The 22592-nt window shown below is 46.8% G+C and overlaps 2 protein-coding genes across 2 annotated transcripts; both read left to right on the plus strand.

The window, feature by feature from the left end:
• Positions 1 to 3963: 3963 nt before the first annotated feature.
• LOC131266495 (cationic amino acid transporter 2-like) lies at positions 3964 to 6197 on the plus strand. The gene is made up of 3 exons (XM_058269047.1): positions 3964 to 4333; positions 4399 to 5427; positions 5793 to 6197. The coding sequence occupies exons 1-3, from the start codon at positions 3964 to 3966 to the stop codon at positions 6185 to 6187; spliced, it is 1794 nt and encodes a 597-aa protein (XP_058125030.1). The 3' UTR covers positions 6188 to 6197.
• A 2000-nt stretch (positions 6198 to 8197) lies between these two features.
• Positions 8198 to 20620, plus strand: LOC131261532 (uncharacterized). Its single transcript, XM_058263593.1, has 8 exons — positions 8198 to 8617; positions 8676 to 8928; positions 13884 to 14321; positions 14389 to 14673; positions 15465 to 16191; positions 17593 to 17783; positions 17851 to 18126; positions 18393 to 20620. The coding sequence occupies exons 3-8, from the start codon at positions 14090 to 14092 to the stop codon at positions 20618 to 20620; spliced, it is 3939 nt and encodes a 1312-aa protein (XP_058119576.1). The 5' UTR covers positions 8198 to 8617; positions 8676 to 8928; positions 13884 to 14089.
• The last annotated feature ends 1972 nt before the right edge of the window (positions 20621 to 22592 follow it).

Genomic DNA, 22592 nt, shown 5'->3' on the forward strand with positions numbered 1-22592 from the left:
GGTGCGGATGACGAACACTATTGCCCAGCGGGAGACGTGCTTGTTTTTCTTATCGTTTGAAGGATTATTTTTGTCGATGTTGGTTTCTTGCCCGCGGTGGCGTAAACTGTGCGGGTGGCTGTTGAGCAAGCGGGTGTGATTCAAACTGGTGAAAGATAACAGACGGGAACGATAACGATAACGCAGGTAAGGATAAAACCGATCGACACCACTTCACAGGGGGTTTGCTGGTAGGAGAACAATCGAGCAGCACGATACGTTGGGATTAGTTTTTATTATAAGGATAAGCTAAACAACCTAATAGCTACATTGTGCTGGGCAAACCAGCGATATCAATATGGTCTTTGAAGTCAACGTTGCGGGAAATCGTTTATCCATTTCGATAAGATACGGAACATTGAAGATTGGTAATCGTGGTTGTAGGTAAGTCAGAGGGAAATTAAATTATCGATAAATAAAAAGTTTTAGGTGGTGTGCAGAACTAAAGATTTTTTATTGAAAATTCAAGCGATTTTTTAAATGGCATTTTAAAAACATTTCTAAGATTTACGTTAAAAATATACGAGTTCTTTAGTCAATCTTTTGGTGAATTCAGAAGACAAATTCTCTTCGATCGTTAGTTTGCAGATATGTACCGTGATAATATATGCACCATCGTTTAAATGTCGAATGATGATTTCGAAGTCGATAACTTACATACCGAATTAAACACTAGGATTTTAAGTAAGTATGTTCTTGATTACTACTCATTTAATAAGACGACCGGGCCATACCTCGGTCTGTACTCAGAACTGGTTTAAGAAACGCAGCATATACTCGCGAAATGAAGGTTAAGGTCTATTATAAACTTCATCCAACTTCAGCAAGCCACGAACAATCATTGACCCGCACTTGGAGGGAAATCGGATTAAAGCTACATTTTAAGGACCTGTTGACCTCTCGATAATTTTATGTCATCGTTAAAGACCGTAAGAAATATCTCCCATTAGAATAAAAAATAAGGATCAAAAACAAAATCGTAGCAATTTGTTTAATTCTTTACATCACTGATTGGTGCAAACATTATCACACATACGGTAAACCACATTTACGCGTATTATCATTACCTGTGAAACTTCAAAAAAATTGATCTAGGTAGTAAAAGCTCCGCCACATAATGTTTTGTTTGTTTGAGGGCTGATTTTGGCCAATATGTAGTACTTCCGTGTCAGCGATAACTTACATCATCACCAATTGTTTTGACCCTAAATAAACAACCGCTAAAACCGATTAAATTAATCTTCTCTAACCGAATTGAGCTAGACAATTCAGGTTATACCCCGTTCGAAGAGACTGATAATGCAAGAAAGAAAGATAATTTTCTGGACTTAAGCCAAATGGTGAACTTGACCTAAATCTAAACGGTCGCTGCGCCGGAGAAGAAGAAGACTCCTTAGCGAGTGATGATCGAGCGCCTGCGTGTAGGCAACAAGCACTACACCATATGCTTCCTCCATTCCTTAACGCAACGCTGAGATATTTCAAGACGAAAGGGAATCACCGCTGTCCCATCGTAGATGATCCAAAGATCGCCCCCGCATCACCGTCCTCACCTTCTCTCTTTCCGGTAACTTCTCAGCACCTCCCTTGTTGACACCTTTGTGGTCAATTACGACGACAACCACAAGGTTAGGTAAAGTGAACGTTGGTAAACGAAAACGAATGTCCTCTCGCAAACAGCGGCCAAAAAAGAGGAAGCCAATCTGACGTTAGTCTGACCCACCACACCCCCACGGATCGTGTCAGCTGAGTTCGCGCGTGTTTTTTTTTTTTTTTATTGTTTTTGTTTCTCCTTTTGATTACCTCTTCGTGTGTTGGTGATGCCGAGTGCTTTTTTAATTGATGCTAACGATACAACCGTACAATCCGCCTCCGATTGCTGGGCGGCGTTAGCCTATTTTTCCGTTGCGCTCTGAAAATAGTCTCAGTGCTCGGGCGTCGGATGACACGCGAACATCCTGGTTGGCCATTTCCTCGGGTTGCGAACGGTGCCGTGACAAGGTCTTGCCGAACTGCGAAAAGCAAAGTGTCCCGTGCAGGGATTCAACGTTGCATTTCTGGTGAAACTGTGCGACAAGTGTCAGAGAAACAGAGGAACTGATATATCTCCTTCAACCGTGGGCAACATTTACAAGTGATTTATTCGACTGGTTCAAGAACGAAACCGAGCGCTCTTCGACATAACGACGGTGCGTGTGTTGAAAAAAACATTAGAAATGTGCATGTCGGCCTGTTTTTATGTTAACAAGTCATGTTAACGCACGATACTAAGCCGTGTCTAATTAATGACCATTTCATAACTGGGAATGCGGTAGTTTATTCTTTCAAAAGGTTACATAAACTGCACAAAACAGTCTTACGTGTGGATAAGTGATGGTTAAAATCAATTTAAAGCCATCCCACTGACAATAAATCTAAACATCGCAAGTTTACTCCGTAGAATCTAAGGTGCCACCTGTCCGTTTGGTGCTGTTTCCGTCTGCATCCAACTGCAATGGAGACGCATGGTGGCGCATGACGAAATACACGAGGCATGTTCGAAAGCGCGATCGAAAGGATGTTGGCATCCAACTTTCAGCGCTCGAGATCAATAATAACAAGTATTGCATCATTTTAGGCGTTTGGCCATCGACGGCTCGAACACGAGCACACCATTCTTGGCTTGGAAGAGATGGCTTACCTTTTCTCAAACAACTCCTCCGTTGCCGGTCACTTGATTGACCCCGAAAAGAGAGAGAGTAGCCTTTCTCGTTTGCCGCCAAAGACCTTCGAAGTTAAGCCGGGTGCAATCGGGAATATAGGCAAACAGAGCAAGATTTGCGGACGGCGAGCGTGTCGCGATCCGAACGCCCCCCGGGGGTGCGCTAAAAATAGTGCAATAATTTACAAACGACATCAAATCACGTCCACCACGCGATCGGTTGTCTGGTGTTTTTCGTGAGTTTTGCATACGCCAAAGACCTTCAACAAACATCGTTTTGGGTCACATTTTTTGCCGAAGGTCAATGGCACAAGATCAAATATGAGGGCATTTTCAACGAAGCGGACACTTTGTTTTGTCGCCTTTGTGCTTTTCCCCGCAGACCGCTTCAATTTATCAAACTGTCTTCGTTGCCTTCCGCCACGGCGAATCTCTTCGAATGGCTGACGTAAAAGATTTCGCGAACGACAATGCGTGAGCATGCGTCCCTAAGTGCTGAGGGTAGGAGGGCGGACCTTAACAAATACGAACTGAACCAGTTTGCGCTAGCGGTAGGCGAATTTTAATCCAATTTGTTTCCCGCGATTTTTACCCACCCTCACGGGCGAAGGTCTAGTTCGAGCCGGATATTAATTGCTTAAACAGTGACGTTTGTTGTGGAATTAAGGCAGATTGGCCATTGGAGCACTAAGACGGTCAGATGATGCGCGACACGCGTCATGCTAACAAAGGCTAACGAAGAGGCACGGGAGCTGATTGGGAGAAGGCAAATCAATTCTACAAACATGTGCCGGTTGGGTGGTTCTGTTTTTTTTTTATTATTCCCTACTCGGCTGAGCTCGTTTTTTCCTCAGCTTTGTCGGTCAGGCAGCAGTGATTGACTTGCAGTGTGGACATGTGCCAAAATGCGCTACATCAATATTTCCCTGAACCGATGGTGTCATGGGCAATCACCATAAATTGACCTAACAGTGGAGAGGCTAAAACGATTAATTGAAGCACGTGCTACATGATGAACCAAAAAACCAGGATGTGTTCTTGAGGAATTAGTCTTTGGCCAAGTAGAGGTTTGATTGATGGATTTAACAAAACTAATTGTATTTAAATGTTCGAACATTGATAAGGTCATCAGACAAGATACTCCTATTAAACAACTTACTACGATCGGGAAAAAACGAATCCTTGAATCTCTTTTTACATCTTTGTTTTAGGTGAAAAGAACCATGGCGCCGGGAGTACTGGAAAATTTCTGGAAGGCAGTGAGTCGCAAGAAACCGAACGACGACGATGGTAGCCACTCGAAGCTGGCCCGCGTTCTAACGCTGCTCGATCTGACCGGCCTCGGTGTGGGCAGTACGCTCGGGTTAGGCGCCTACGTTTTAGCCGGTTCGGTGGCCTATGAACAGGCAGGCCCGGCGGTAGTCGTCTCGTTCGTAATCGCCGCACTAGCGGCGGCAATTGCTGGACTCTGTTACGCCGAGTTTGCATCGAGGGTGCCGAAAGCAGGATCTGCGTACATCTACACGTACATCACGATCGGCGAGTTTGCGGCGTTCACGATCGGTTGGAACCTGATGCTGGAGTACATCATTGGTGAGGGGAATGGTGTCGTACAGTATCTAGGGATATGCTAAGGCCGATTTCTCGTATGTTTGTAGGCACGGCGAGTGTGGCGAGAGGACTGAGTGGTTATATCGACGCGCTTATCGACAATCGGATGGGCAACGCACTCAAATCGGTGATGCCGATAAAGGTGAGCTTTTTGGCGGAATATCCGGATCTACTTTCCTTCGTGGTCGTGCTCTTCATTACGGCACTGTTGGCGTACGGTGTTAAGGAGTCGACATTGCTCAATAATCTGTTCACTGGTGTGAACCTACTCGTGATTATGGTGGTGCTTGTGTCCGTGGGCATTAAAGCTGACCCGGTGAACTGGGCTATCCGACCGGACGATGCAAAAGTTCCACCCGGACTCGATATAGGCGCAGGTGGATTCCTACCGTACGGCATTGCCGGTGTGATGGCCGGTGCCGCCAAGTGTTTCTACGGGTACGTCGGGTTTGACTGCATCGCCACCACCGGCGAGGAGGCTCAGAACCCGTCACGCAATATCCCGCTCGCCATCATCACCTCTCTGCTGGTCATCTTCCTGTCCTACTTCGGTGTCGCGACCGTCCTCACGATGGCGCTGCCCTACTACCTGCAGGATCCGGTTGCACCCTTCCCACGGCTCTTCGACTCGCTCGGCTGGCAGGAGATCAAGTGGATCGTCTCGATCGGTGCGATCTTCTCGCTCTGCACGAACTCACTCGGGGCGATGTTCCCACTTCCGCGCGTCCTGTACGCCATGTCCTCCGATGGGTTGCTCTTCAAGCAACTGCGCACCGTGCACCCGAGAACTAAGACACCCCTGCTGGCCACGCTATTGTCGGGCGTGTTTTCTGGCACGATGGCGATGCTGTTCGATCTGCACCAGCTGATCGATATGATGTCGATCGGGACGCTGCTAGCGTACACGATTGTGGCGGTGAGCGTGCTGGTGTTGCGCTACGAACATAGCGTCAACTTTATTGCCAGCACACAAACCAAATCATCCACTGTGGTACAGCAACTGTTCAACCTTACCTGCCTCACGGCTCCGACTAGGCTGTCATCGGACATTGTGAAAGTGTGCGTACTTCTTTACGGTAAGTTTGGGATGATCTTGATTTTTTGGGACAAGCGTTACTAAGCGGTATAGCAGAGATGGTCGCTAATTTGCTCATCGTGTTTCATATTTATCACGCTTCAAAACTCATGCGTTGAAGGTTCATAGTACTACACACACTACACTGAACTAATCGTTTTCTTTTTTATAACGACTCATAAGATGCTGTTAATCATCTTTAATACGTCCATCACATACTGGAAGCATGATAACGTTTGTCACATTACCACAAATCTTTAAAAAAAAACACCTTCAACTATTGGCTCTGGGTGATACGTAATTATATTGAAATTAAGAGACTCTAGTCGACATTGTTAGTAATTTATTACATCGTTCTATTGATAGCGATAATCATCAGTGGCATCAGCTCCATTCTGGTACACGGACAGAACTATCTGGACAGCTACAATCCGCTGATGTGTACCGTCCTGACAGCCTCGACCATAGTGGCCGTCGTGCTCACACTCGTCATTTCCTGCCAGCCCACGGAAGCGCGACAGTTGACCTTCCGGGTGCCGTTCGTTCCCTTCGTGCCGTTGCTGAGCATCTTCGTCAACGTGTACCTCATGTTTCAGCTGGATGCCGCGACCTGGGTACGGTTCGTGGTTTGGCTGGTGGTTGGATTCATCATCTACTTCGCCTACGGTATCCGCCACTCGGTGCAGGGCTCGGGAAGCCAAACGCTGTCGGAAAGCCAGCTGGAGAATCCTTTCGGCGTGTTTGGCACGGTGAAGCTGTAGGTGTCTCATTCCGAAGCAGCTGCAAATGTTAGGTATACCAGTACACTTAATGGTTACGCATCTAGGTGTTAAAGACAGGGGTTTTGAACCTTACCATTTATTTATTTCCTAACGTTTACTTGATAGCATAGGATAGTAGGAGTGTACGATTGAGTTAGGAAAAAAGTAGAGAAAAGAAGATTATGAACAAAACTTGTAGAAAATTTTAGACCTTTGCTAACTTAGAAACAGTACTTAAGATGAATTCTGTTACCGGCATCTACTAGCATGATCATGCTAAGTTATTTACACTTATAAAGTGACAAGTTGCATTGATTCAAACTGTGTTGCAAGCTTTATTAGCTTTTCTTAAAGCCATATTTGTGATAAATGGACTTCTTAATGAATCTAAATCATGCGTGGCACAGAAATAAAATACACATTTATACAACTTTTACCAAACAGAGGCTGTTTGGCTATATTTGACCAGAAAATGTGAAATAAACCATTGAGTTTCATAGCATCATTCAATGATTACAATATCTGTGGTTTTAAAAATGTGTAATATTTTTTGTCAGTGTTACAATGTAACATGGAGTGTAATGGTTCTATTCTTTATCACTGATTTGCTGTGGCATACGTACTGTGTTACAAATATGACAGACAAAAAACCAAATGTTCGACATTCTTAGTAAACAACTGCTCATCAACAATGGAATTCGCATCTCTAATCAGCTATGTTGGGTAGGAACGGATTACAAAGTAGAAGTGGAGTCGTGGATCATCCGATTACGTTCACAGCAATCCAGTAAGGCATGGGAATATTTGAGAAAAAATGAGGCCGACATTCCAACCCCGTATCATCGCACCGGAAGGGTTCAAGATCTCTTCGGGTGCTTTGGCGGCATCTGGGATCTGCTTCGTGGCCACGTTCCAGTTGCTACTTTAATCATAACAATTCAACAGCTCGTTAGACACCCTCAACACTACAAGAACCGAACCTGGGCACGAGTCAAGCGGCAGTACCCGTCTTGCGTCCATCACGGCACGCGATAATGGCTTGCGAATGGCCACATCACATTACTTCGGCTGATAAAGTGCGCGAGATGAGGCACTCTTGATTCCGGACCGGCAAGGTTACGGGTGCGCATGAGTGTTTCTTCCCCTCCTCTCCGCTTGCTCTCTTTCGGTGTCAATGTCACGCCTCATGGACCGTCCCTGACGCTGATCGGGCAATGTGCAGCGTTGCACCGCGGGCCTTGGGCCAGCTGGGAAAGAGATGTAAACAAAACATGTATAAAACTAGCTTGGGAACATTTTTGCACATACCACCGTCGAGCTGTAGCACGTGCGCCGTTTATCTTCGTTACGGCGCGTAACGCTTCGCTTCAACTTTCACTCGAACCGCGATCATACCGCGCGCCTAAAGGTAGACTCAGGTGACAAATGTACTTCGGTAACGGTTATTTGTAACGAATCCCCTGACGGAACCGGTCCATTCGTCTGATTGTTTGCGTTTCGGGGAAAACATGATCGTTTTCCCGCGACTGGGCAACCCCAACGTGGTGCACGACTTTTCGCACGAGTTGTCCTTGAAACTGAACCTACAGGGTGCCATCGTAAGTGCAGAAGAACGTAAACATTCAACAAGCAGTCCTCTAGAAGCAGACAGCGTGAACAATCAGTACAATGTAAAATCGCGACGCATCGATTCGTGTGTTTTCGCGGTACGTCTGATAAGAGCAATCAACCCGTAAAACCAAACCCGTACGGAAGCCATAGGACGTTGGGCGCACGGGTCAGAAGAAAATAATCGAAGCGTGCCGTGAGTGTTTCGGAGCAGGCAAGGAGAGAGACACAAAGCCGATCAGGCGTTCAAGCGCCTCCACGCTTGCTTCAACGGAGTGTCGTGAGCAAAGCGGCAACGAATGGCCGCTGCTGTGTCTGTTACATCTGTTACTACTCTCCGTGCTCCTTAGAGCGGAGCCATCCGATCTATCGACGGACCAGCACTCGTGGTCCAGCGTTCGTACGGTGCGGTCGTTTGTTGTGGTTAGTGTGCGCTCGAACCTTTGCTGTAGTACACCTAGTCGGGACTCTCCTCTTCACGGTTGGTGGTAGCCATCGAAACTAAGTAACCTGCAGTGGTAGTGTAATCTGTGGATGCAAAAAAGTGTACCGAATAAAGTGCCCACGGAACGGAAAGTGCCAGAAGCTGATCCCCTGCCTCATGATGAGTGTTAACAGGATTCCGTGCCCGCTATGTCATAGGATTGACACTAAAGGAATTTAAGTGCATATTGTAGTGTCAGGTTTAAGTTTCACAACGTTGAATGGCAGTGTTTGGTGCAGTGAAATTTACCAAATAAAAGGAAACAGCTGCATGAAAGGGATCTGTTTTCCCCGTGGTGCGCACTACCTACTGCGAAAGTCGAATGCTATTGTGTCAAAGTGAGTGTTTTAGTATTGCATTGATTGCCCCTGTATTTGAAGTGATGTTTATCATTAGTCATAGGTGATAAGCGGCAACGGAAAGGGGGGCGAATAAAAATCGTCTACGTGCATCACATGTGACTCGTGCCCACAACACCAACGAGCCTTGAATCGAGTGTGCGTACTTCGGTGGATGCATTCTTACTAACGCCATATCCTGTGTTTCCCCGGGCTCACGGCAGCATCCTTTATCGAGCGAGCCACACTACCATCCTGCATTCGAAATACGGCTGTTACCATCGGTCAACGATAGCGTCCCGGTGTTTTCGGTTAGTACCACCCGCACGTCACCTGACGGAAATTACATCGCCAAAGGGCACCCGGCCGTCGAAACACAAGTACAAGTTTTTCCTTCCAACCCGTCCAAGCAGAGATACCGATGCCAGGAGATAAACATACCCGGCAGCAATTGAAAGTGTCCCGTATTGCGCTGTCGACGCTGGTGATGCCAAAGGGGACCTTTACAGGTTGCTTATCAGAGGCTACGGCAATTGCTCCGACAAGCTCGCCAGTGTGATGCGGTGATAGTGTGGTGTCGTTTGAGGAATTTTTGTTTTTCAAATCACGGACAACTCGTCCGGAGGTGTGCTTCCTCCTCTTACCACATTTCCTGCATCATGCTAAAACAATTCGCGATAAAGGTTGCACACAAACAAGAGTCTTACACATGTGTATGCTTGGAAAACCTCCGATTGCTTGTAGAACGAGAATGATCGGCAAATACTGCATCAGTTGTGGGTGTTTTTAAAAATAACAATTTAAATATCATTACATTTAAATTTAAATAACTAATGGGAGAAACTTGAGTGAATTGTTCTAAAACATGAAACACAACATTCTAGCCAACAGTTGGGAATTCAACCGCACAGATAGCGGTGTTTGGGTACCCTAGTTAACAACATACCCGTAGTATGAATCAAGCTGTTCTGCCGGTTTCTGAGGGGAAAGATTTCGCTTATCTCCAAACACCACATAACGTGATTACATGCCGGGCAAACACCGGCTCACTTGACATCTGTAGGTTCTACATGCGCGAAGCCACAGCATTACACAACGAGAGCCCGGGTTCTGTGGTCCAGGACACGTAACGCTCCGGTGGAGCCATGGTTCCCAGTTGTTTACTTCAACCTTCTTTCCGTTTGTTGCGGTTGCTTTAAGCTCCGTTATTCTATACTATCAATTAGACGCTTGAAACAAATTTACTTTTCTTTCGTAGAGATTGACTGTTTGGAAATTTTTTTGTTAGAATGGATTTACTAAACAATCAAACTGACTGATTAGTTTTGCCTTTATTACGCCCACATAAAATGTGTACTTCATTTTAACACTAAGCGTTTTGTTGGATACGGCGAGCTGGAGCAAACACCGTTTAAAACCCCACACTAAATACCACCCCGAAGCAAACCTCTTATGGAATCTATTACGTTTTATTGAGGTCAGACATTATGCTGGTGCGTAACTATCATGCACCTCTTGTTGATTTGAGCAAGGTTGCTCGGCTGCGCTTTAGTGGCACTGATACCGACTCATCAGTCTTCATAACGAAAACATTGTTGTTATCGAGGCTTGAATGCAAGTTAACTAAAACTAAGTAAACTTTTGAAAAAAATGTGCAAAAATCAAATTGATCAGCAGTTCGGTCGATCATCTGTACCAAATTCGATAGATTTTATGAAAAGACGATTCGTTCATTTTTTAATATTGTGTTATTTTTGATTTTTCTAGCAAAACTGTTAAATAATTATTAATACTTAGATAGATAACCTCATTTTATACAAACCGGTATTTTTTTTATGTATAATGGAACCATAAACACCACGAACAGTTTTGAATTGTAATTCTTCTTTGTTGATAATGCGTTTTTCTGTAACTTTGTTTTGAAAACACTTAAAATGTGTGTTTGCGCATTTTTCTTTTTTTCATTTGCTGGAATAGAAAATTGTCGATTAGTAAATTTAAATCCCAATCAAGGTGCTGAGCAATTTGCTTTAGAACGAGGGAAAATTGTTCCTCTAATTCGACCTGCTCGAGTTCAAAGCTTAATCTATTGGGAAGGCTCTGTTTGCGTCAGTAAACACATTGTGATAATGTGTTGTGAAATCGTCGAAATGGCTCATGAAAATAACCAAAGAGAAGAAATGGACACACAAAAAAAAACTGTAAATAAACATCTACTGGCCAACCTTCCTAGGGCTTCATGGATTATTCCAAATTCGTCCAAAAGGTTTCGTGTTTTGTGATGGCTGGTCTTCGAGTGTAAGAAAGTGCGTTGAAAGTAAATACAAGACGAAAAAAATCAATCAATAAACATGTAGAGGAGGTACAATCGAAGGGTTTCATGAATTCACTGACGCTGCCCAATGTTTCGCGGTCATCTGGCTTGACCAAACAAACGTACGTACATCCGATGCACCATCCGGTGGATGGATTTTTTAAATTTTCCCTGCACCCTCCCATTGATTAAGCGCACGTGCACGCAGCTGCCGACGGTGGCGATGTCTGTGCCGCGCTCGAGATTGTTGTGTCTTGACCAGAAGACACACTATGCAGCGGTCCGGTTGGACTGTACTCCGATTATGCGTGCAGCGATGCGTACCGTTGGGCACGAAAGTGAAAGAAGGAATCACGACCATCTCTCCAGTCTTGATCGCTGTTGGTGTTTGGGTGTGGGTTTTTCCTTCGGAGCTCCAACTAGCACCCCCGATTTGGTGGAGGAAAGTGTAATAATTAACGGCATTCCGTGGCGCTATGGTGGCTTCGTGTGTGCCATCGGATTTGCACAGACCAGGGTGGTGGATGGCGGTCGCTATTCGGTGAAACGGATGATGGAGTCCACCCCTTGGGAAGTGGAAATGGACAGCACGTGGATCAGCAAGGGATCATCACCAAGTCATAGGGTGTTTACTTGGCTGCGTGCGTTTGAAAGTGAACATCTCGACGCGTAACAGATGGCGTGACGTGAATGGCGACTTAAACTCCAAGTCCAGTGCGGCCGGTTTTTTAAATCTTTCGCGTGGAACCAATGTTAGCGATCGGCTGGATTCAAATAGATGCTCGTAATATCACTGAGTAACTAGCTTGATCTTCACTTTTTTCCAAAGAAAAGATGGAAAGAACATACCCTCCAAGATTACGTGTTGAGATGTTCTCAACGAAATATTGAAAGCAAAGCACCGTCTGGCGATCTCTGGCAACTGTTTGAAACACCCGCATGCCGGCGGCCGTTTGCCAAATGCGTGCGTGCAATCGTGCATCGTTATCGTGCTGTTTGATGTTGGCTCGATCGCTCATTAGAGCCACAACCTTACCTTCCAAATGGAGGTTTCAAACAGCAGAAATGTGCGCTGCAGGGTACAGCATACGTGCACATTCGTTTCGAAGTGAAAGAAGAAGGGCAAAACCAACCTTTGAACAATATCGCCATTTTCTGGCAAATTTGTAACCTTACTGCAGTTTGATATTGCATCGCCCTTCGAAGGTAATATGAATTGAGCTGGGTTGTCTTTGTGCCTTCCTGCAAAACTCATCCTTACTACCGACCAAACAAAACTCTTGAACCAATGGGGATTCCTCTAATTTGTCAAAGCACGACCAAAATAATTAACGATGCAGTAAACCACAGTATAATGTCCTCTTTTTGATTAAATCCAGTCTGGCAAAATGGTGTAGAATTAGAGCAACCGTAATGATGTCAAGGACATAGGAAAATGTTTGTTGCCGATGACGGTGTTGTCTGAATGTGACCTGATAGTAGAATGAAATTCGTGTCCGGACAATTATCAAGTTTATGGCGATATTCTCCCATTACCATTCCACCGATACGTCACCTTTTTGATGGCTGTGCTTCAGAGCAGCAGGAATATTTTAGATGGAACTCGTCTGGTTTGTAATTTCGGAAGAGATAACGGCCTCAAGAATGTGGACAGTTTTAAACCATTCGGTTGTGAAGATGATGTATTTTGAGTAATTACTCAGCAATCTTTGCTTAACAAAAAAAACCTAATGTAAATGTGAAGAAAGGTTCGCATAAATTAAAGATTTATTTTAAGAAGACTTAGACTCTCTGTTACCGGTTTGATGGTAAATTCTTCCATGTTAGCCTTAGTGTTGTTTTTCAAGAAACATTGTTTATACTGACCCGATCGTACGATGTCCAATGATCTTTGATATTGATCTCAGTGTCGTTGTCATCCCAAATTGCAACAAAGTGTTTTCCACTCAATCGACCATCCGTGGCGTCCTTCACGCGTGAACGTCCCTCCGTGGTCAACAGTTCGCATCGCCTCACTCGTATCGATCGCCGACCAGGCCACTTGACCCGACCTTCGTCGTCGGGCCTGATCTTGACTCGTGTGGCGGCATTGTGCCCATGTGCCAACAACTGCCACCGGGCAGAGATGAACCCAGATGACTGTTCGGTTATCGACTCGCTGCGTTCCGGCACATCGACACGAGCAATGATTAATCTAATCGGTTGTTGTGAGCATACCGAAGAACGCGATTTCCCAAGCCCATCGGAGCGGGCCGGGCCGAGTTCCTGGTGCTTCAAAATTCTGACAGTCATCATCCTCCTCCGGATGATAGGAACCGCTTGCCACCGTCACACATCGTGTGACAACAGAGAAAGGAGAACAGAACAAAAGGTCTTATCACCGCAGGGAAAAATAGATGATTTCATCCGCCTAATGATTCGCCAAATAGACAGCGGAGGGAGCGTGTTTTATGGCCAATCCCGCGTGTGAGTGGTGAACTACAGCAGGCCTGCAGATTCTGCCTCCGTTCTGACCCAAAATAAATACCGATAGGCCTATTGGGCACATTCAAACGCTGGTGAGTCAACGGTCTTCGATCCCCTGCAAAGTGTTGCTAGAGGTACCCTTATCAGTGGGATAAGCCTCTTTTTCTAAACCAGACTCTATATGTGTCACTCGACGATCGGAAGAGAAGGAGGACTTGGCACAATCGTCGTAAACAGCTGACTGGACCATAACCAGTAGTCGACCTATCACGTGTCATTCGCTGTGCGTCTGTCGAAGCGGAGAGTCAAGGTTCCCGAGCGGGTCCCTATCACCCCGAACCCGGTACGGACGGTCCATCAGATCCGCTCGCCAATCAGTGGAGATAACCTAATTGAAGATATACGTTCGCAAATAAAGACGACGAACGGCTGGCCTGTGTTTCTTTGATATGCAATTCAATTCGTGTTTCATTTCTCCTTCGACAGGTGTCTGCGATAAGATTCGGTTGTCGACGCTGTGACCGTATGTGTGCGTGCGTGTGAGTGTCACATAGTTTGGTGATAAGAAACGGGCCGAAAAAGATCCTGGCTGTGACCGTGGAGCGTGGCACAACGATCGCACTGCTTGAGCCCCGCTTTGCCAGGGTCGGACCAACTCGAACGAACGCCGGACACGGGGCCACGGTGCGGCCATGGCGAGTCCATCGTGTTGGCGCATACTGACCCGCAGGAAGGTGCTCTCGTACGATGGCAGTACGGAGAAGCTCGGACGCATCCTAAACACCTACGATCTGACCGCACTCGGTGTCGGCGCCACGCTCGGTGTCGGTGTGTATGTGCTCGCCGGTCATGTCTCCAAGGACCAAGCTGGACCCTCGGTGGTGCTGTCGTTTCTCATAGCGGCCGCGGCGTCCTTCCTGGCTGGTAAGTTTCACATCTCCACCTTCCGTGTGTCCCTGAACTGGTGCTCTATATGCGTTCTCGCTCCCAGGCCTGTGCTACGCTGAGTTCGGAGCGCGCGTGCCCAAGTCAGGATCGGCGTACATCTACAGCTATGTGTGCATCGGCGAGTTCATGGCGTTCATCATCGGCTGGAACCTGATGCTGGAGTACATCATCGGCTCGGCCAGTGTGTCCCGCGGGCTGAGTCTGTACATCGACACGCTGGCCAATGACACCATGAAGACGCGCTTCCTCGAGGTGGCGCCGATCGAGTGGGACTTCATGTCGAACTACTTCGACTTCTTTGCCTTTTCCGTTGCGATCTTGCTTGGCAGTAAGTAACCACACTTATTCAACTTAGAAGGCCGAACATAAAGTAAACATATGATAAGTAGCAATTATACACTAATTTGTGCCATCGGCCATCTTGCTAATGCTTTGGAAGGAGTCACTAAACGACGCTCGCGTTATCTTAAAAGCCCCGGCAATCTTATTAATAGGTTAGATGGAGTCACTAAAAGTCATGGACATCGCGCTTAATGATGGTGAAAGTGTGATTTAGTTTTAATAAGAAGGATACGACTCGGGAAATAGCAAATAGATTATTATATTTTTCTGACATTAATAATTGGACCGGGTAATTCCTACTATTTCGGCCTTTGGTAACTTTTTTTGTTTTGAAGATATTTGCAATTTTCAAGAGATATTTGAAAGATGCATTTGTAAGCTCATCACTCCGCTAGATTGGTTTAAAGAAAAAACGATTTATGGCGTTATTTTTCTTTGTAAAATTGTAGAATTTTTGTTGTGCATGTTTTAACATCACACTTTTCATCTGAGCTAAAATTTTTCGTCGGAAGTTATTAAAGTCTTTTTCGAAAAAGGTTCTTTACAGTCCGATTTAGTTTTCTTTCCCCTGAGATAGCGCAGTGATAGCTGGTTCATCATTTGAATGATTGAAACTGGGAACAAAATCTTTGCTACATAAAAAAGATTTTTTCATAACAAAAACTAACTGCAAGTAAATGCAACTATTTTACAAGTTATGTTTTAAATGGATTATAAAGTTTCTATGCCTATGAACCTAATTTCGGATGAATAATCATTTTTCCCTTTTTTTCATAGTCGCTCTGGCATTCGGGCTGAAAAAGTCCACCATGGTGAACAACGCGTTCACCGTGCTGAACATCTTCATCGTGCTGTTCGTGATCGTGGCCGGTGCCATCAACGCGGACGTGGATAACTGGCACATTAAGCCCGAGAACGTCCCGAGCATATACAACGCAGGTGACGGCGGGTTCTTCCCGTTCGGCTTCGAGGGAACGCTGCGCGGGGCCGCAACCTGCTTCTTCGGATTCGTCGGCTTCGATTGCATCGCGACGACGGGCGAGGAGGTGCGCAACCCGCAGAAGGCCATCCCCCGCGCCATCCTGTTTTCGCTGTGCACCATCTTCCTGGCGTACTTCGGTGTCTCGACCGTGCTGACACTGATGTGGCCCTACTACATGCAGGACGTCAACGCGCCGCTTCCGTTCGTGTTCAACGAGATTGGGTGGTACTTTGCGAAGTGGATCGTGGCGATCGGCGGGATCATCGGGCTGGTAGCGAGCCTGTTCGGGGCGATGTTTCCCCAGCCGCGTATCATCTACGCGATGGCACAGGATGGGCTGATCTTCCGGGCGTTGGGTGACGTTAGTCCACGCTTCAAGACGCCGGTTCTCGGAACGCTCTGTGCGGCCCTCATTACCGGCACGATGGGCGGACTGTTCGACCTGAAGGCGCTGGTCAATATGCTCTCGATCGGAACGCTGATGGCATACACGGTGGTCGCCATCTCGATACTCATCCTGAGGTATGTTCCTGTACACCAGACCACCTGTCCGGTCCGACCCCTAAACGATCGGTTTCCGTTCCTAACCGTGGGTTTGTCTATGTTTCTACCTACAACATTGTCGTGCCATTGCATAACACCGGCACGAACGACGCCAAGCGGCAAGTGAAACTCCAACGAAGTCGAACGAAAGTCGAGCCCCCGGCCGCAAACGATTCGGGTTTACTGTCACACTTTACTGCAACCTTCAGCGCGTGAAATGATGCCTGACTAGACAGACGTTCTTTGCTTGCGTCTTGTTTGCGTTCGGTTGCATTTTCCCCGCCAATTTGTCCGCTGGCCACCGGTTATCGTCGAATGTTTATGAACGTACCGGCAGTTAAAAGATCCCTCCCTCCGTGATGATTTACAGTTTTCTTTTTCCCCGACCACATGTCCTCCACGGCGGTCGGTCAACTAACGGTTAGTAAACCGAAACCGCGAACCGGTTATTAGTGTACGCGCGCCGTAAATCATCCATTTTGCACTGCCCAGGGTCGCGTTGACCTAGCAGACAGTGGTCATTTTTCTTCAGCAAGGCTAAAGAGACTCATCCGGTTTGTCTTTGAATGTCGCTGAAAAGTGTAAGGTGGTGAAAAAATATGTGCTATGTGTTAACATGTTTTTAAATCGATTATTCCCTCCGCTTGACAGCTTTTCCATTTTCTTTTATGTTAGAACTCAAAACTGCATCCAAAACTATTTTTCTCATTTTTATGATGGATCTTTTCGGAGTATCAATCGGTCCCAATGCGTTGTAGTAGTCATTTACAGTTTTCTACAATTTGGCCATTTTAGAAGAATATTCTGATCTGTGAACGGTTGCTAATTAGTAAATGCGTTGGCTATCTTTTTGTGTTTTTTAGTTTAGTTATATATCTTCTTCACTCACTTTTTTATTTTAAATCAAATTTATTATTTCACAAACAAAACTATATTGGTTCAGAACATTTTGTAATGAAATCATGTCATTTGCAAAAATGTCTTTTTATTGTTCTGAAAATTATTGCCTACTTTGACCGCTACAAAGCTTTCAGGGATGCAATCAAAGCAACATATTCTTGTGCTAAAGTGTTTAATGGCTGAAAAGAGAGAAATTGTGGCATAAGTCACTATTTATCTTGCAAAATGCATGCAATATTTATTCGATCTAAGCCCCCAGAGAGTTCCCATTTCAATACCAAACATTGAATTTCGAAATTACACCGTTTATCACTTTTCTGCGATCTCTCCAAAGCGCAACCCACGATAATGAGCCCGAAGCCATGAAACTATCGTTAATTAGTTTGATTTCACTTTTCGGTTTATGAACGTTTCAAATGACCGGCGTCCGCCAACCTCGCCTAAGCCTAATTGTTCGTATTGTGTGTGTTTTGGGCACAGATTTTCGGAGAACCCCGATCCGGCGATGCCGTCCACAAGCACCCGGGACCCGTACGAGTCGTCCAATCTGCTGGCGCCCCGCGAACGTGTGACCGGTTCCGCATTCTTCAAGCAGCTGTTCAACGCCTCCTGCATCCGTCTGCCGACGAACGTGTCCAGCAGCGTGGTCGGAGTGTTGGTGACATTGTACTGTAGGTTTTATCACTATTTGGGTATGAAGAACTCGCGAGACTTACCACGTGTTGATGCTTCTTGTAGGTCTGCTGGCGATTGCACTTGCACTGACGATCTACTACGCGAAGGATGCCATCTACAACATGGAATCGTGGGCCTGGATACTGTTTGGTGTGCTGCTCGGGTTTACGCTGCTCGTGCTGCTGCTCATCTCCGTGCAGCCCCGCGAGCATGCCGAGGCGCCATTCCGGGTACCGCTAGTGCCCCTGCTACCGGGGATAAGTATTTTCGTCAACATCTACCTGATGCTCATGCTCGACGTCTACACCTGGATACGGTTCGGTATATGGATGGCACTCGGTAAGCACGGCAACCTGCCCGTTCGCGATCGTAGTGTCCCTCGGTTCAATTCCTACTCCCACAGCACCGTAGAGTACTAACCATCTTGCATGCAACTTTCTCTCTTTCATTATCTCTTTTCAATCTCTGGTTTCCGTTTTGATTCGAACCTAAACTCGGACCTTCCCACGCTAAAACTGACCGCTGCGGCATGATTCCTCCATATTCCACGGGTACACCCCATCCTCCATACCTAACCGTAACCACTGACAACCAACTCCCTGTAGGGCTAGTCATATATTTTGCATGCGTGTGCTTCAACATGCAGGCTGTGAAGAATCGCGACGTACGTTTACCGGCGCCGAGAAGCTTCCCTACGGTCGAGCAACCGCCAGATGAAGTTGGCTACCGGCGAAACGAAGACTTTTCCGAGCTAGAGAACGGATCCATCGTGACCGGGTCGGAAATTATCGAACATACTGGCCGGGAAAGAGGTGAAAACCACCAGGCCAACGGTTACTACTCGCAAAATCTCAGTACGGCCATGTCGGTCGAGGTAAGTGAGAAGGCGATACCGGATGCCCGAGTGCTCGATCCCAAAATGGGTTCCCTTCCGGCGAAGGAGCTGATGGCTTCGGCGGCAGCCCTTTCCGTTGCGGCCGTTGCCGTATCCGAGCTGTCCGAGCAGGAGGAAGATCAGCGGCAGACGCGACAGGTACCGAAGGGACACCAGCAACCATCGAACGGGTCTACGCCGAAGAGCAGCTTCGACGAGATCATACCACTGTCCGAGCTGAACGTGCGGGAATTTACGGAAAAAATAGAATCGAACGGTAAGGTGTACTTTGTGGCGCACGAGAATGTCCCGGCGGCACAAAGGGACAATCGGGAACCGGACTCGGAGCCGGTTTCGCTGAGCGACGAAAAGGAAACGTCCAAAGCGATCGCATTTTTGGACAACATACTGAACGACGAAGACACGGTGCCTTCGAGCGAGGAAGCGCTCAGTTCGGGCGAGTATCGAACACGATCGACACGGCATCAGGATGACGATGAATCGCTGGCCAGTCCCGTATTCCGCGAGCAGTCCGTGGTGGCGGACATCCATCGGGCGGACGATTCCATAGGAGACGTAGCACCAAGCGAAGAGATGGCGGAGGACAGGGATGATGATTTTGGTCGGATAGTGACCGTAGTGACCGATAAAACTGTAGAGAAATTGCCTTCGCAAGCGAAAGACGCTCGGGAAGGGGATGAAAATTCCGATGACGATCGTAGGCTAGAGGGCAGACTGGGTTTCGAGGAGATGGCCAAGCAAACGGGACGTGCCATGTATATTGCGGGCATGGGAGAATCGCTGAAGGAAATATCCGAAGAGGAACAGCAGTACATCAACTTCCAATCGGCCGAGAAGGAACGGTTCATGACGCGACTCAGTACATTGCTGGTCAACCCGATGAAGCCACCACTGAAGCGAATAGAAACTCCCGCAGCAATCCAGAGTGAAGCGACGAGTGCGGACACTTCCTTAACCCCATCTGCCCCCGCACCGATGAACCGATCGAGCAGTGAACCCAGCTTCGTACTCCTGCTGAATAAGCTCAATCGGTCGGATTCTCCGGATGAAAGTGAAACTGACGAACCGGAACCGCTCGAGAGGACACGCTCAGGGAAGGCGGGTGGTGCGAACATACCACCCGCACCAAAGTTCGACGAAACACTGTTCAATACGATACGGGCCGGCTCGATCGTTCCGGAGACGCCCAAAACTCCCATCCCGGTGCCACCCAAGTTCGATCCGGTTCTGTTCAACACCCTCGGCAAAGGGAAGTCACAGCGGGCGTCCATCCTGCCAGCCGCGGACGAGTCGGTCAGTGAACCGGTGGTCACACCAAAAACACCCTCCACTAGTCAGGTCAACGAGTTTGAGCAGAAAAGGCTCAAACCGGTCACGGGAGGTGTTCCGGTATTGTTGGCAACCCCCGTGAGGGATGTGGGGGAGACCAGTGCAGGACGGGAGAAGCAGGACGAGAATTCCGGTAACCCACGGGAAGCCTTTAAGTCACGGTTGGAGAAAATTCTTCAACGGGGCCCTCTTGATGTACCGGGACGCCCGAAAACGATACCTCCAAACACACCGACCACACCAACCACGATGACGGCCACCAGTGAGGAAAGTCTTCCACGTACGCTGGCCAATCAGCAGCTGCCGGCTTCCAGTACCGATTCCGGGCTTAGTATGGCTTCCTCCACGCAGTCGGTGTCTTCCGGCAACGAGCGGGTCATCATCACTCACGAGAAACTGCGCGACGAAAGCTTTCGCGATCGTGCCCGAGGGTTCGATACGGCCAAGAAGAAACAGAAGCTCCTGTTCGACGACGTGCTAAAGTCGATCAATCCGGAGACGCGTCCCAGTAGCATCCGCAACTCGGTGGAGCACCGTGTGTCGTTCAGCAAATTCAGGGAAGGTTTGAAGAAAACGGCCACCCCTAAACAGTTCCTGCCGGATGCGTAACCGGATGGACGCTGTAAACACCCGAACCAGAGCTCCGATGAGCGCTGCGTTGAACAACCAGTGCCGACGCTAGTCCATTTCCTACCTTGCCCTATTAAATCTAACCCCTCTTAGCGTACATTGACCAATTTTTAAGTGAGCTCCTAACACGTAGAGTAACCGGCGAAGCCATACACCTTGCTGCATGTTCCCTTCCCTTCGTCTAACCAGCAACATTCGTGGACGTTGTTGCAGAACGTCCAGCATGACAACGACCACCAGTAACCATCCCGCCATCCTCACACCTGGCTACGTACATTCCACGCTGTCCGGCTGGAAACCAGTTGTCCCGTAGGAACGAAAAGCGTTACGATACGCGTTCTATCTCTCTCAATAATGCCATTCTCTTATCACCCGCCGACAGGTTTAGCGTTGTACGCATTCTACGGGTTCAAGAACAGCTACAGGGAGGTGTACGCCAGCCAGTTCGGGTGGACCAAGCTGAAGTACGTGCACTAACTGGCACGTCGGTGGAAAGTCGGAGGGCATAGGATCTGGCGAGCTGGACTACAAAACGAAAACAGTTTGGGAATAGCGTGATATTAGACAGAGACACTGCTGAGTCTACCTCTGCCCCGGTCCATCTGATCGTAGGATGTTGTTCCGCTATTGGCCAACCACCGGAACAACGGGGTACCAATTCATAGCACACCCGATAGTAAGTGTGTTAGCCTATCGTTATCTGGTTTTGCCATACTGTACCGATATTTAGCAACCATATAGTCATACCAACGTAATGAGTTCCCCCTCCCTCCCGACGGTCACAACGTCTTCCGACGGCCGGACGTCGAATATTCCGGCAAATAGAAAGCTCAACAAACAAAAAATCACCGGGTTGGTTGATTTAGTTTTTGTTTTTAATTTATTTCCTATATTCACGTTGTGAACTTGAACCGATAGAACGACCAAAATGCGGCTTAGATAATTTTTTTTTGTGTAGTTAGTAAGACGCGAGTAATAGTAGCATGATTAATAAAGTAATGGAGTTTAAGAACGTGATCGTTTTGTAATGTAATACTTCTTCCCGGAGAGTGTGTGAATAAACAAAACTGATTCATTAGTTGAAGAGGTATGCAATCGCTGTAGCTGTTACAACATAAATATATTAAAGGGAAAATTTGGTTTATGGTTTAATGTGTCGATTTGTTAGGGCTGAATTTTCTTTCAAATTTTGTTAACCATGCCCAATGGAACGGGTCAGACGCTCCTCTGTACACAGGACGAACAGACAAATGAAAATGTGGTGGCAAACACCGCAACGGGTGGCCAAGCGTGGACAGGAAGGGCAGATTTTAATTTCGGTTTCGTTTTCATTTGTTTGTTTTTATTTTTTTGTTCCAGTTTTTTTTATTGGTTTGTAATCACATTTATTAGTATATTTCCTACTAACATTGTAACACCTGAATCAAATAATCAAAACACCTTTAAGCTGTCGACTTTTTTATTCCTTAATCCATTACAACACTAGTGCAGTTTCTTCTACTTCTTCTTCTGCCTTCCCTTTTGCTTCTTGTGTGCCTGTGTGTTTGCTCGTCTCACTGATGGTTCAATTGTTTTCCGACCGTGTGTGTGTGTGTTTCTTGTGTCTTTCTTGTTAGCTGTTCATTTTTCCCATCTTTCCCGATCGAAGATGTTTCAGTGTTTCCGGTTTGTTGTTGTGAACCAAATTTTCTCGGATAATTTCATTTTGCCCCGTTATACTGTTCATTCCGTTTCATTTCCATTCTTTTATTTCATAATCTATAAGGGATTTTCGTGGTGGTATGTTTTGTTTTTCTTGTAAGGTGTACTCAAAGTTATTGGGCCATCTTCGTTCTCTCGTATTTCTCGTTAGCGTGTTTTATTCTGATGAATCTTCCTGGCACTACACTTGACTCAGTATGTGCTCTAATTCACCACGAAGAACGAGTATCTGAAAATTGCAGTTTGTAGA

This window comes from Anopheles coustani, chromosome 3 (assembly GCF_943734705.1).
Source record: "Anopheles coustani chromosome 3, idAnoCousDA_361_x.2, whole genome shotgun sequence".
NCBI classification, from domain to species: domain Eukaryota; kingdom Metazoa; phylum Arthropoda; class Insecta; order Diptera; family Culicidae; genus Anopheles; species Anopheles coustani.